This window comes from Balaenoptera acutorostrata, chromosome 1 (genome assembly GCF_949987535.1).
Source record: "Balaenoptera acutorostrata chromosome 1, mBalAcu1.1, whole genome shotgun sequence".
Classification (NCBI taxonomy): domain Eukaryota; kingdom Metazoa; phylum Chordata; class Mammalia; order Artiodactyla; family Balaenopteridae; genus Balaenoptera; species Balaenoptera acutorostrata.
This window is the reverse complement of record NC_080064.1, coordinates 173,239,067-173,255,772: the sequence shown is the minus strand read 5'-3', so window position 1 is coordinate 173,255,772 and position 16,706 is coordinate 173,239,067. Positions and strand designations below refer to the sequence as shown.

The 16,706-nt window shown below is 35.4% G+C and overlaps 1 protein-coding gene across 1 annotated transcript in view; it reads left to right on the top strand.

The window, feature by feature from the left end:
• The window catches only part of KMO (kynurenine 3-monooxygenase), a 55,583-nt gene that overhangs the window by 37,178 nt on the left and 1,699 nt on the right, over nucleotides 1-16,706 (top strand). Inside the window, 7 exon segments of the mRNA XM_007182421.3 lie at nucleotides 891-962; nucleotides 1,895-2,016; nucleotides 3,571-3,718; nucleotides 11,563-11,620; nucleotides 13,803-13,885; nucleotides 15,115-15,216; nucleotides 15,307-15,366. Of these exon segments, the coding sequence (XP_007182483.2) occupies nucleotides 891-962; nucleotides 1,895-2,016; nucleotides 3,571-3,718; nucleotides 11,563-11,620; nucleotides 13,803-13,885; nucleotides 15,115-15,216; nucleotides 15,307-15,366 (645 nt within the window).

Here is a 16,706-nt window from a genome sequence, read left to right as displayed (position 1 = left end):
GCTCTGGGGATAAAAAAGCCGGGAAGAAACAGTTTCATCTCCTAAGACACAAATAACTATAAAAAAGTGTGAAAATGTTAGCTAGGAGACTAAGATGTACTTTCTGTCATCTTTTTACTACATAAGACATATACATGGTAGGTGCTCTCTAAACATTTATAGAAAATAATACAAACTTAAAATAGTTCGGAAACTGATTGCATATTCTTATGTATGTAATACCCCTGGGAACCTCAGTGGTTTGGGTGACTTGGGTCTTTGGGTCAATTCATGTGCCCAAGCCACACATACCTACTCAGGCGGCTATTGCCCTGTAGTGGCTTTGCTAAACAGGGAGCATTTCTCTCTATTATTCATGTTGCAGTAAACAAGCGATAAGAGGCTTGTTTGTAAAATTTTGTTTTGTCCATGAAATTTAAACTTAGGACCTTTCTGTTTATACAAATAAGTACCCAAATAAGGTAAAAAAAAAAAAGTAGAAAAATATTACACATATATACACACATCCACACATACACAGCTTATGTGTGTATATAATATATATTTTATATATATATGTATACATATTTGTGTATGTGTATGTGTGTGCGTGTGTCCATGGAAATAGAGGAGAGAGAGAAAATGAATATCTTATAGCATGTTCTCAAATCTTGTATTATACATGGTATCAAAAACTCACCTAAGCCTGAGTTTATAAAGACAGAACACAAAGTCTTTTCTAAGAAAACTTCTGCTTTACATAGCAATGGATGTGCACATCACCATGAGTATGACACTGATTTAAATTGCTGTGGAAACAATTATAACATAAACAGAATCATCGTGTTTAATTTGTTAATGCAGATGTGCTACATTAATACACTAATTATGTATACCTTTTTTCCCTGCAGTATGCCATGGAACCTAATTATCTACATATTTGGCCTAGAGATACCTTTATGATGATTGCACTTCCTAACATGGTAGTGTAAAATTTGTTATCAACTGTCATTTTGCATATATAATTAATGTTTTTCATTACTTACTTTTATACTCTGTATGCATGAATGTAATCAACTTCATCATTGTTTAGTCTATTTAGTGATTATATCTGAAACTTTGGGGATACTGAGGAAAAACCTGAAGGAATCCAAATTATTTACTTTGGAAAGGATATTTAACATATATGAATGACTAATGCGAGTTTATGTGTGGTGGTACCTCACTGCCATCTCCCCCAACACAGCACAGGAAGAAATGGTCCCCAAATAAAGCCAAAGAGATTTAGGTTATATATTAGGAAGTACTTTTCATCCTTTAATATCTGTAGGACAACATTGGAATATACATTATCTCAAAAGAGTATGGCTGTTCTTTCATTAGAAAGAAAGAGACTTTTTGGCTACATTAATACATAATATATACATATATATAGTTATTATTATCTATATTATCTATATAGATAATATAGACAGATATACCTATTGATATTTCTCTGGTTGGTCTTTTACTTTCTTTTTTTTTTCCTTTCACTTATTAACAGTCCTAGGGTCCAATGCCTTAATATCTTAACATCTTAAATGGAACAACAATAAAGAAAAAAAAAAAGAGGAGAAATCAAATCCAACCAACCTATTAATAATCTAAGAAGTGTAATGTTTGCTTGGTGAAAATATCTGGAGTTTACAGTATAAAATTCTCCTGATAACCAAGAAACTGGGGAGCACCTTGGGACTTGACAGAGCTTTTCCCTGGGAGTGAGGGAAGAAAGAGAGAGTGCCTTTCCTGTCTGCTTGGACATTCTTCCCAGAGGCCCCTGAGCCACAGCACGCGCTCTGTGATTCAGGGATCTGCCTTAGTGCCAGCATTGACTGGCCCCCTGATCTCTCTCACACTGTTTCTCTTCTTCTCACAGAACAAATCTTTCACGTGTACTTTGTTCATGCCCTTTGAAGAGTTTGAAAAACTGCTAACTAGTAGTGATGTGCTGAATTTCTTCCAGAAGTACTTTCCGGATTCTATCCCTCTAATTGGAAAGTAAGTCTCAAGATGTGCAATTGTGCCTTTTGCCCCACTGGTTTGAGTTATTCAAAGTTCAAATAAAGGCTAATGCACTTATTTCCATTTTTGTTAAACATGACCAATCATGCAGTGACCTGGACAGAAGCCTAGATTACAGCAAAAGTCCAAGAGGATCTTGTGCTGTGAACAGGAATTCTGAAAAAATCCAGGCCAGGCCAGTTTCCCTGAGAAAGACAAGTCACCAGTGTCCCTGGACCTTCTATGTACCCTGAGCAGGTGCTCAGGCCCCTTAGGGCTTGGCTGTGCTTCCTTCTGCTGGTGGGAACACAAATCTATGTCAAGGCAGAAATAGCTGGCAACCTCAAGTCTCAAGTCCACCAGTTGCTGGCTGTATAAGCTTTCCTACGTCTCACGCCCCTCACAGTAAAATGGTGATAATAGTAGTACCTGCGCCAAAGGGTTGTTGTGAGGAGTAAAGGGGATCCTGCCTATAAATCATTCAGCACAGGGCCAGGCACATATAAAGTTCCCCCAAATTTATAGCTAATTGTATTAGCTGTCTGGCTTATCAGTCTCAGCTCCTCTGGCCCATATCAACTTCGCCTCCATATGGACCTTGTCATTTGGTCTCACTTAGTGCCTCTCTCCCACTGTCACTCCGTCCTGGAATCCAGCTCACTTTCTATCATCTCCAGCGATGTCTTCATGGAGGCAGCACAATACTGCAGAAAGAGCAAGATTTTAATACTACTCTTGTCCCTGACTTCCCTGAGTCTCAGATTTTTCATCATTAAAATAGACATCAGGATACCTAACTTTTAGGGCAATTTTGAAAATTGAATGAGCTAATTATGTAAAAGGGATAGCCCACTGCCCACCCATAGCAGATCTATTAAAAATTGTCAGGTCTCATCCTTCCCTGCAGAACAATTCAATTGCCTGTGTTGGTTTCTCCTTCTCTGACTTTGAAGGGAAATCTCTGCACACCAAAATTTAGCCCTTAGCTACTTCAGAACTTGTTCTGTGGCTCTTTCTTGCCTCTCCCACTGGATTTAAGATCCTCTAGTGTATGTACTACTTCTCTACCTATAGCTTCCACAAAACCTCTGTAGATGCTTGAACAGATACTAGCTTGATTACAGTTGTTCATTTCCAAATACACATGGATTCACATTAACTTAATTTTGGTTTGTTGTGTGTTAATCAAATGCACAACTGCATCTCAAGTTTTTCCAAGGAAACCTAAAACATTCCAACGTAGTTGAAAATTGTGTGAACTGTGTGCTTGATAATAAAATTTTCATGACATATAACAGACATATTTCAAGTTATTCAAATGCAGCTAAACTTGTTCTTTTTGGATGTGATTAAAACTGTTGCAAATTAAGAATATAAATAGAACAGTGGAATTTGGGAACTAGAAGAAACTTCAGTTCTCCCTCTCCTGTTTTCTTCCTGGCATTCTCATGTACTTTTCAATGAAATATTATGTTAACAAAACCAGTAAATCTGAAAGAATTACACAATATTTAATACCCAGCTTAACATTTTTATTGTTTTCCTCTAAAGGCAAACCCTGGCACAAGATTTCTTTCTGTTGCCCGCCCAGCCCATGATATCTGTTAAGTGCTCTTCTTTTCACTTTAAATCACACTGTGTGTTGATGGGAGATGCAGCTCATGCCATAGTGCCCTTTTTTGGGCAGGGAATGAATGCGGTAAGTTCTTTTTTCCGTAGGTAAGTCCCTTAAATTTCTCTGGGTCAGTCTCAACTAAAAAGTCTTAAATAAAAACATGCTTAAAACTATCCCCACATAATCTCTGAGAAAACAGTCAACTCAACAACCACACCAGCTATTTAACTAGATTGATCTCTAAATATAGTCAATTCTTGGATTACTTGATCCAGGAATTTAGCATAAAAAAGCATAAGATAGTTTTCTGTTCAGTTAGAAAATGTATTGATGACTTGAAATTTGGAAACTTGACTATCAGCAATTCAAGACTTAATTTTTAAAGTATATTTTTTCTAGAGATTATAATGTTAGTAACAAAAAAGAAAAATATCCCAAATTATCTTTTTTTTCCCTCTGCTTTTTCATTCCAAAGGAAAAGAAAACACAATTGATAGAGTTAAATAAAATGATGAAACAGACTAGATGTTGAAAATTACTGCTTTCATGGAAATTTTACCATTCTGGCTAAAAAATATTTCAGAAAAGGAATAGTGCTCAAATATTGAACATTAATTTTAAGGAATTCTAAAATAATTGTCTAGACAAACAATTATTTTATGTGCATGTGTGTTTGATTACTAATAGTTTTATAACCATAGTCTTATATTGTTTTGATGAATGGGATATAGTCCAAGAATAAAGCGCTTATGAATCTAATCAATTATATTTTGAGCAAAGTAGTCGTAAACATTTTGTTTTACAAAAACATAACAAGAGAGGTGGGATCAAGTTGGCAGAGTAGGAGGACCCTGAGTTCACCTCCTCCCACGAACACATCAAAACTACAGCTACACATAGAGAAACTCACTGTGAACAACCTGAAGACTAGCAGAATAGCTCTTCTACAACCAAGGCTGTAAAGAAAGAACCACATGGAGTCTGGTAGGAGGGGAGGAGAATTGATCTGGTCAAGACACACACCCCTAGTGGGTGACCCAGAGAGGAGGGGCATATCACAGATTTGCGGATCCTCCTTGGGGAGCGAGGAGTTTGAGCCACATATTAGACACCCCAGGTCTGGGGTTCAAGGCCAGGAAAATGAGACTCTTTAGGTGTTTTGAAAACCAGTGTGGCTTACTAGGGGGTAGTAAGAAACTGATACTCTGCTCCTGAAGAGCATGTGCACAGACTTGCTTGCTCCCAATCCCAGCATGGAGGCAGCAGACTGACAACTGCTGGGTGCTCTGGCTGGCCTGCCAGGGCTGCCCCAGTGTGCCCCCCAGCCTGCACTGGGCTCCTGCTCCAGCACCTTCTACTCTGGTGCTGTTCCCCACTAAGGTGGAGGCTGCTGTTGCCAATGAGCATGCATATACCAGGGAAGGACTGGAACCAGCTCAGCAGTGTGGCTCCAACCCCTCCAGCCCCCACCCTGCCTCTAACCAAGGTGTGTACACCTGGGGAAAAAGCAGAACCAGTTTAGAAGTGCAGCTCCAAGCCCTCAGGAACCTGGCCATGCCCCCAACCAAGGCAGAGATTGCCATCACACTCAGCAGAAACCCACCACCCTTGGGGCTTCTACTCCAGTCCCTTGAGCCTCAAACCCTACCCCATAGGGCAGTGACTGCCACTGAGCCTAGGAGAAGCCCTGGCTGCACCTGGATCTGGCTCTAGCCCCTCTGAATCCAGCCCTATTTCCCACCAAAGTGGTGGCTGCCAGCATACCCTAGGGGAAAGTGTGGCCCATGCTCACTTCAGATGCAGCTCTCCCACCAAAGCCAGTGGGCACATGCAGACTGAATAGGACATCATAGGACATGCCTTCAAGACCAGGACAGGTAACTTTCACATAATTTCATAGAGACAAACATAGAAAGTTAAACAAAATGAGAAAATGGAGGAATATGTTTCAAACAAAAGAACAAAGTAAAACCCTTGAAAAATACCCTAATGAAACAGAGATAAGTAATTAACCTAATAAAGTGTTTGAAGCAATGGTCATAAAGATGCTCACCAAACTTAAGAGTAGAATGAAAGCACTCATTGAAAACTTCAACAGAGATTTAGAAAATATAAGAAAAAACCAATCAGAGCTAAAGAATATAATAACTAAAATGAAAAATACACTAGGGGGATTCAACAGCAGATTAGGTGATATAGAAGAATGCATATGTGATCTGAAAGAAGGAATAGTGGAAATCACAAAATCAGAATAGCAAAAAGAAAAACAAATTCTTAAAAATGAGATCTCTGAGACAATATCAAACATACATTCCCCTTATAGGGGTCTCAGAAGAAGAAGAGAGAGAAAGAGGTAGAAAATGTATTTGATGAAATTGTGGCTGAAAAGTTCCCTAACCTGAAGAAGGAAACAGATATCCAGGTACAGGAAACAAAGAGAGTTCCAAACAAGATGAACCCCAAAAGACCCACAGCAAGACAATGAAAATGGCAAAATTAAAGAAAGAATTTTAAAGGCAGCAAGAACAAAACAAAGAGTCACAAACAAGGGAACGCCCATAAGGCAATCATATCAGCTGATTTTTCAGCAGCAACTTTGCAGGCCAGAAGGGAATGGCATGATATGTTTAAAGTGCTGAAAGGAAAAAAACCTACAACTAAGAATACTTTACCCAGCAAGGTTATTGTTCAGAATTGAAGGAGAGATAGTTTCCCAGACAAGCAAAAACTAAAAGAGTTCATCATTACTAAATCGACCTTACAAGAAATGTTAAAGTGTCTTCTTTAAGTTAAAAAGAAAAGGCTGTAACAAGAAATAAGGAAAATAAGAAGGGAAAAATCCCACTGGTAAAGGCAAATATATGGTAAAAGCAGATATATGGTAAAAGCAGTGGCTCAACCACTTAAATAAGCTAGAACAAAGGTTAAAAGACAAAAACTGTAAAATCAAGTATAATTACAATAAACAGTTAAAGGATAGGCCTGAAAATGTAAAATATGATATAAAAAACACAAAACATGGGGAAGGAGTAAAAAAAAAAGTAGATCATTTAGAATGTTTTTGAACTTAAATGTCTATCAGTTTAAAACAAGTAGGTATAGTTTAGGTCAACATATATGAACTCCATGGTAACCACAAATCAAAAACCTACAATAGATACACAAAAATTAGAGAGAAAGGAACACAAACATAACACTAAAGAAAATCATCAAACCACAAAGGAAGAGACTAAAAGAAGAAGAAAAGAACAAAGAGGAACTACCAGAAAACAAATAATAAAATGGCAATAAGTACATACCTATTAATAACCACATTAAATGTCATTGGATTAAATGCTCCAGTCAAAAGACATAGGGTGGCTGATTGGATTAAAAAATAAGATCCATCTCTCTGCCGCCTACAAGAGACTCACTTCAGAGCTAAAGACACACACACAGATTGAAAGTGAGGGGATGGAAAAAGAAAGATATTCCATGCAAATAGAAACAAAAGGAAAGCTGGGTAGCAATACTCATATCAGACAAAGTAAATTTTAAAACAAAGTCTATAATAAAAGAAAAAGAAAGGCATTATATAATGATAAAGGGGTCAATACAGGAAGAGGATATAAAAATTGTAAACTTATATGCACCGAATATAGGAGTACTTAAATATATAAAGTGAATATTGACAGACATAAAGGGAGAAATTGACAGTAATACAATAATACTAGAGGACTTTAACACTCCACTTGCCTTAATGGATAGATCATCCAGACAGAAAATCTATAAGGAAACAGTGGCCTTAAATGACACATTAGACCAGGTGGACTTAATAGATATCTACAGAATGGCAAAAGCAGTTTTAAGAAGGAAGTTTATAGCATTTGAGGCCTATCTCAAGAAAATAGAAAAGTCTCAAGTAAACAACCTATCTTACCATCTGAAGAAATTAGAAAAAGAAGAAAAAACAAAGCCCAAAGTCAGCAGAAGGAAGGAAATAATAAAGATCAGAGTGGAAATAAATGAAATAGAGAACCCCCCTCAAAAAAAAGAAAAAATAGAAAAGATCAATGAAACCAAGGGCTGGTTTTTTAAAAAGATAAACGAAAACAGATAAACCTTTACCCAGGCTCACTAAGAAAAAAAGAGAGAGGATCCAAATAAACAAAATAATAAATGAAAGAGGAGAAGATATAACCATTATCACAGAAATACAAACAATCATAGGAGAATACTATGAATATGCCAACAAATTGCACAACCTTACAGAAATAGATAGATTTCTATAAACATATCATCTTCCAAGACTGAATCAGGAGGAAATAGATAATCTGCACAGACTGATTATTAGTATTGAAACTAAGTTAATAATCAAAAACACTCAACAAATAAAACCAGGACTAATAACTTCCCAGATGAATTCTACCAAACATTTTCCAAAAAATTGAAGAGTAGGGAACACTCCCAAATTCATTTGGAATCCAGCATTACCCTGATACCAAAATATACAGACACTACAAAAAAAAAAAAAAAAAAGAATATTACAGACCAATTTTTCTGATGAATATAGATGTAAAAATTCTCAACAAAATATTAGCAAATAAATTCAACAATAAATTAAAAGAATCATAAACTATGATAAACTGGGATTAATCCCTGCTGTACAAGTATGGTTCAATATCTGCAAATCAACCAGTGTGATAAATAACATTACCAAAACAAAAGATAAAAATCACATGACCATCTCAATAGATGTAGAAAAGGCATTTGACAAAATTCAACATCCATTCTGATAAAAACTCTGAACAAAATTTGTACAGAGGGGACATATCTCAACATAATAACGGTCATTTATGACAAACCCACAGATAACATCATACTCAGCCTGAAAAGCTGAAAGCTTTTTCTCTAAGATCAGGAACAAGATAAGGATGTCCACTCTCACCATTTCTATTTAATATAGTACTGGAAGTCCTATCCATAACAATCAGACAAGTAAAAGAGATAAAAGGCATCCAAATTGGAAAGGAAGAAGTAAAACTGTCACTATTTGCTGATGACATATTATATATAGAAAACCCTAAAGTCTTCACCAAAAAAATATTAGAACTAATAAAATGAATTCAGTAAAGTGGCAGGATACAAGGTTAATATACTGCTGCTGATTAATCTGTTGCTTTTCTATGCACTAATAATGAACTATTAGAAAGTGAAAGCAAGAAAAGAATACCATTAGAATTGCACCAAAAATAATAAAACACATAGAAATAAATTTAACCCAGGAGGTGAAAGAATTATACTCTGAAAACTATAAGACATTGATAAAGATAATTAAAGATGATAAAAATAAATGGAAAGATATCCTGTATTCATAGATTGGAAGAATTAATATTGTTAAAATGTCCATACTACCCAAAGCAATCTACAAACTTAATGCAATTCTTATCAAAATATTCATGACAGTTTTCACAGAACTAGAAAAAAAATCCTAAAATTTGTAAGGAACTACAAAAGACCCTCAGTATACAAAGCAATCTTGAGAAAAGAGAACAAAGCTGGAGGTATCATGGTCCCTAAATTCAGACTATGCTACAAAGCTGTAGTCATCAAAACAGTATGGTAATGACACAGAAACAGACACATAGGTCAATGGAACAGAGAGCCCAGAAATAAACCCATGCACATATGGTCAGTTAATCTACAGCAAAGGAGGCAAAAATATACAGTGGGGTAAAGACAGTCTCTTCAATAAGTGATGTTGGGAAAACTGGACAGCTACATGTAAAAGAATGAAATTAGAATATTTTCTCATATTATATACAAAAATAAACTCAAAATGGATTAAAGATTTAAGTGTAGGATATGAAACCATAAAACTATTAGAAGAAAACAAAAGCTTTCACATAGGTCTTAGTAATATTTTTTTGGATCTGTCTCCTCAAGCAAAAGAAACAAAAGCAAGATAAACAAGTGAGACCTAATCAAACTTAAAAGTTTTGCACAGTGTAGGAAACTATCAACAAAAGGAAAAGGCAACCTACTGAATGAGAGATCTTTGCAAATGTAATGTCTGATAAGGGGTTAATATCAAAAATATATAAAAACTCATGGACCTCAATGTCAAGAAAAAAAGCAACCCAATTAAAAAAATGGGCAGAAGACCTGAATAGGCATTTTTCCATAGAAGACAAACAGATGGCCAACAGGCATATGAAAAGATGCTTAACATCACTAATCATCAAGGAAGTACAAATCAAAACCATCGTGAGATATCATCTCATAGTTGTCAGAATGGCTATCGTCAAAAAGACAACAAAGAACAAGTGTTGTCAAGGATGTGGAGAAAAGGGAATTCTAGTAGTGTTGGTGGGAGTGTAAATTGGTGCAGCCACTAAGGAAAACAGTATAGAGGTTCCTCAAAAAATTAAAAATAGAACTACCATATGGTCCAGAAATTCCACTCATGGTATATATCCAAAGAAAATGAAAACGCTAATTCAAAAAGATATATGCACCCCATGTTCATATCAGCATTATTTACAATAGCCAAGATATGCAAGCAACCTAGGTGTCCATTAACAATGGATGGATAAAGAAGTGCTATGTATATACAACAGAATATTACTCAACCATAAAAAAGAATGAAATTTTGCCATTTGCAACAACGTGGATGGACCTGGATGGTATTATGGTTAGTGAAATAAGTCAGAGAAAGAAAGACAAATAATGTACGTTTTCACTTATATGTGGAATCTAAAAAATAAAGCAAATGAACGAATATAACAAAGCAGAAACAGACTCACAGATACAGAGAACAAACTAGTGGTTACCAGTGGGTAGAAGGGTAGGAGGGGCAAGATAGATGAAGGGGATTAAGAGGTACAAACTATGAGGCATAAAATAAATAAGATGCAAGGATGTAATATACAGCTCAGGGTATATAGTCTATATTTTATTATACCTTTATATGGAGTATAATCTATAAAAATATCAAATCATTATGTTATATACCTGAAATAAATATAATATTGTAAGTCAACTGTACTTGAATTTTTAAAAAAGTAAGGAAACATCAATTTTAGCATAGTGGATAATTAGAACTCCCTGGTTCAAAACCTGGCTTCATGATTTATTAGAATATGTTCTCATGCAACTAACTTATCTCTACTTCCTTATCTGTAAAATTCGGATTTTAATAGTACCTATCTCATAGGAATTCTCCAGGAATAAATGAATTAATTAAATAAAGAATTTAAGAGTGTTATTTCATCCCTATATGGTACCTCTCATTTCTAAATTCCTATAGCATTAACAGCCTATGTAATTGACAAATTTATTTGCTTCAGGTATGATATGTAAAATTGATATAGAAATATTTTATTTCTTAACCTTTACATATTTTTATGTTGTCTTAAAACCATATTTTGAATTCCTAGGATGCAGGAAACATAGCTTTTTATTTTCTTCTCCCTACTGCATTTAGCATAGTACCTTACTAATTTTGTGGATTTGTTGATTGGAAATTTGCTTTAATCTTGGCTTATAGGAAGTAAGTTAATATGAAAGTTCTATCCTGTCATTAAATTGCTCTAAATGTGAATCTTAAAGCCCTGAATAGTTTAAATATTATTCTAATGTTCATGGTAGAACAATATAATTATTTTTGCTTCTTGAAGAAGCAATGGAATTGTCAAAATTACAAGTAATTTAAAATTTTGATCATATTCTAAATTTTATATATATATATGAATAAATCAGGCAAAGACAAAACCATCAAACATGCAGTCAATTGTCTTTTTAATCAGAATTCAATGCTAAGTGTGACTATTTGGCTGTTATGTGCTGGTTGAGAGTAAACATCCTGCGAATTATACTCACCAATGAAAAGTCTATTCAAAATTGCTAAGAAGTATTTATTATTTACAGTTTATTTTTTCTTGTTTTAGGGATTTGAAGACTGCTTGGTATTTGATGAATTAATGGATAAATTCAATAATGACCTTAGTAAGTAAAATTTCTCAATTGGACACGGACTAGCCTTGCTGATTAATTGTACACCTATTTCTGATCCTGGAAGATTACAAACTATGATGTATATTTCCTGTTCAGGATTATAAATTTTTCTATTAACACTCTATGCCACTGTTGTTTTCCATATCAGACAAGGAACACCCAGAGAGGAAAAGATAGTTTCTTTTAAGTTTTTACATGGAGGTCTATGTATCGATCAATACAAAGATAAAAGTTCCGAGCACCAAAGTTTGGCAGAGATATACTCCTTTCCCTCCCTCTCAGCCCAGTTAACCCCCATGCCTATAATCCCTACAGCATGCCCTCAGAAACACTTTTAGAAGCTCCAGCATTTTTTTGCTTTTTGCCTTATCAAAGGTTGCATCTGATACTTCCATTTGCCTTTTGATTAAAATTAATTCCAGAAATATATTAATTTTACAAGTATTGAAGTTTTAAACTTTATGTATAATTCTGAAAGTAAGTTAAATTAAATGTACATAATTTTCATCCGTAAAATAAATTGCAAATGGTAGCCTGAGAACTGGATAACTTTTACTGCTTCTCAGCATTACATGTTCTCAAAGGTCACCTCTGAATTTAAACCTGTTTCAGGTAAGGGACAGACTTAGAGAACCAGCTTTGAATCTACACCCAGATTCCAGTCTTGACTTGCTGACTTATTAGCCCTTTGACCTTGAACAAGTCACTTTATCTTTTTAAAGTCTCAGATTTTTTTCCCATCAATAAAGTGGGGTAATATCACTTCAGAAAGTTGTGAAGGTTAAGTCAAATGATTTGTGGAAAGCTTTTTTTAAAAAAAGCCTAACTCACAGATACAAACTAGTGGTTGCCAGTGGGTAAAACGGTAGGGGGAGGGGCAAGATAGGGGAAGGGGATTAAGAGTTACAAACTACAAGGTATAAAATAAATAAGCTACAAGGATATATTGTACAACACAGGGAATATAGCCAATATTTTATAATAACTACAAATGGAGTATAACCTTTAAAAATTGTGAATCACTATGTTGTATACCCGTAACTCATATAATATTGTACATCAACTATACATCAAGAAAAAAAAAATTTTTTTAAAAGCCTGGAACAAAGTAAATTCACAGTAAAAATTTTTTTTTATAGTGTTATAGGGAGTCAGTGAACACTATATCGTCTGAATCTGAAGAGATTATAGATTCCAGGGTAAATTTCTTCTGGTTTTCTTCCTTTCTTTCCCAGTTATCTCACTCAGATGCTCAGGATCCAGAAGTATTTTGTTTCCTCCCTTCTTAGCCCTTGTGTGATTGGTTGGCATGTAATGACAATGATGGAGACAGATGGAGGGCTCATATAACAGAACATACTGTCAATACTGGTTTTAGTTACAGGAGAATGAAGATAGAACAATAATTATCACAATAATAACTAACATCACTGAACATGTAATATGTGTTGGGTATCTTGCTGTTTTTTAACGCATTATCTCATGAAAAACATGGGGCATAGGTATTATTCTTGTCCCTATTTTACAACTGAGGAGAGTAACTTGCCCAAAGTCAAGTAGATAGAAGTGGTGAAGCTGGGACTTGCACCCATGTTCTCTGACTTTAGAAATGGCTTCCTCAAAACTAGAGTTGTTTGGCCCTGTGAAGTTATATTAGTAAGTTATTAATTTATCAAATATTTATTCAGTGTTTACCATATACCAGGTTAAGTTTTCAAACATGAATATAACATGAGTCCTGCCTCTGGGAGATAACAGAATAACGGGGTATGTTTAAGCTAATAAGGTGGCTTAGGTACAAATGAAACAAATGTATATGGGGTAGCAAAGAAGAACAAAAAGGAGAGTAGCAAATTCTAAGGATTTGGGGTCATTTACAGTCATTTATATGAACTGCTTTCCATTTGTGAAATAAAAATAATTATTCACTAATCTAGTATATATTATAACAACTTTGTCATAAGTTTTATTAAATCATAGGCAGTGGGAAATGCCCATGTGTTATTGCTCAGTATTCATAGATTGTTGGTCATACAGTCTTGCTGTCCAGAGTTTTGAAAGGTTAGAGAGAACATTGATAGAGAATACACCATTTCATTTGAACTGTGTAGAGTCAAGCACATTGTTTACAGATTGTTTTGGAAAAGACATTATTATTTAACTTGGTTTCTAGGTATGTGCCTTCCTGAATTCTCAAGGTTAAGAATTCCAGATGACCATGCAATTTCAGACCTATCCATGTACAACTACATAGAGGCAAGTGAGAATGTTTGGTTCTATTCAATGAGATCATGCACTGATATTCTAATAAACATCCTTTGCTTTAATGTTTCTTTGAGCCCCATCTCATGCATGCTGCATAAGAATAGGTGCCAAGAGAAAACACACACACACACACACACACACACATACACACATACACACAGAGCATTCCTTACACATAGTTGAACTTTGACTATAAAGACAGTGATAATGACCCACACACATCATCTCCATCTACATTTCAGGGACATTTAGGAGGTAACAAAAATGACAAAATGTCTGGTTTCAATATCTGATAATTCATAGACTCAAGACTTAGACATTTAGTAGAGGTAGTAATATGCTATTTTAATGAAAAAATATTTTTGATATGAGTTAACATATTTGGAAAGTTTAAGAGACATTAAATAACCTTTCCATTCTTAACATTATAAGCTGCAAACTTAAATTAGCACTGAATATCCTTTGGGGTTTTTTGCACTGAAAGAAATATGTAATACCAAATAAATTCATAGTCAGTAGATTACTACTCAGAAGAAAAACACAATTCCATTTTATGCCAGTCACCTGAAAGCTCACAGTAAATGGTTGTGGTTATAGTTTTTAAATAATCAAATGAAAAAATTTACAAGATAAAAATTTTAAAAAGAGTATAGTTGTTTTCCATCTCTCCTGAAGACAGAAAGAAATAAAGTAGACTTCAACTTGAGCAGAATTGTTTCATATGTGGTGAAGGACATTCTTTAAGATACTGGAAGTCTCACTGATGTATTTTGCCTTGTCTTTGAAAACAACACAACTACAGCATAATATTTATCCTGAATATGGAGTATATCAAGACAGGCCTAGTTTTAAACAGATCTCTTCTTGCCATAAATAATGTTCCAAACTGACCAGGAAGTAACAGAAATTAGTCAAATCTTTGGGCTCACAGACTACTCACAGATCCATACAAACAAACTCTTACTGAAATAGAGTTGACCCCCGAGCAAAATAGAGTTCTCTAACAGGTTTTGCATAATTGCTCTACCTTTTCAAGTTATTGTTCTCTGACATTGACTGAAAAGGATTGGAAATGACTGAGAAGGATTGGAAATAAGAATTTATTTGACTACCTTGAGTCTGGCTTTGTGGTGAATGGGAATGAAGAGTGATAAAGTTGCAGTAAACAATTAAAGGTACTTTGTTCAAGGTATTCTTTGAGACTCCTTACATTATTGCAGATGCGAGCACATGTCAACTCAAGGTGGTTCCTCTTCCAAAAGAACATAGAGAGATTTCTTCATGCTCTTATGCCATCTACCTTTATCCCTCTTTACACCATGGTAAGGTCTGGATTTAAGACTTTTCCTCATTTTAATCTTCTGTTTAGCCATTAAAGAATACACAAGAATACTTTTTAAACTTTCTTACAGGTCACCTTTTCCAGAATAAGATACCATGAGGCAGTGCTGCGTTGGCATTGGCAAAAAAAGGTTGGAACAGATTACACTTATTTTTAATCTGATGTGTTGAAGTTCACAGTGTTATGGTTATGTTTACCTCAGGCAAATATGGAAATAATGTGACAGACACTAGATGTTTGCCTTCCAAATTAAAAAATGTCCTGGATACACAGGTGGCAGAATGCCTAATGAACAAAATTACAAAGAAGAGGCAATCCCTGAGGAGAAGAAATTCAAAAAAGAAATTGATGCTAATATTTCTAAACTTTCTACTTTATTTTAGCAATGTGACCTTTTACTTTTATTTAGCAATTGACTTTTGCTTCATGCAATACTCCTATGGGTTTAATTTACAAAATTGGAAAGAATCAAATCACTTCTAAAACACAGTCTAATTCCAGTGTAATGCTATTCCACATTAATTTTGGGCAGTTGACTCACAGATGCCATTAAATGGAGATTCAGATTCCTGATCTTCCACTGTGGAAACTTTACAACTTCACTCACTAAACAAATAGTATGTAAACATTGAGCTGGGCATGGTGATGAACATAAGGCAGCCCCTACCCTTTGCATAGCTCAGAGACTAGTGGGGGAAATGGACACCTGCAGTGGAGAGGCACTGCCCTGGTGGAGAATGGGCATGGGCATAGGGAGGGGGGCGTGGAGGTTGAAGAAACCTCTCACACATTCAGAATGGGAATGGCAAGTATTTCAGTGGACCTGGAAGAAGCACATATGTGTGAAAATGGCTAGAGGTGGAGCTGGAATAGTAAGTAGGGCCTGAAACATCTTGAATATTATTTTGAGGGAAACAGGAAGACAAAGGCAGCTCATAGTCTCAGGTGTGGATTTTAGAAAGATTTAGAGGCTAGATTGGAACGAATCAAGATTTATTCATACAGAGGTGAATAAAATAAGGTCCCTGCCCTCAAGGAACTAAAAGTCCAAAGGGGAAAGAGACAGTGACAGGCAGTTAGAATGCAGGACAATAAGTGCAGTGAAAGAGACCAGGATGATACGAGAGTGCACACAACCCAGACTAGACCAGAGCCTCAGCTTGTGTGGTTGATAGACTGTAGGTGGTGAAGGTGCATGTTTAAGTCTTTGAATGTGTGTCTTCCAAGTCACAGAGGCCACTGAACCCATCACTTTGTGCAGGGTCTGAGCAATGACTGAATCATTTGTGGCTTCTTTCAAGACAGAGTTAACAGTTCTGTTTTTTTCAACTGTGAATTTTTTTTATGGCTGGACAAAGGCTGTTAAGAATTCTTTATACAGAACACATAGATTCAGGAGTTTCTGGGAAGAGAGAGAGGAGGGAGAGAGGGAGGCAGGAAGCTCCAAATTCTTGACCTTACCAGATATTG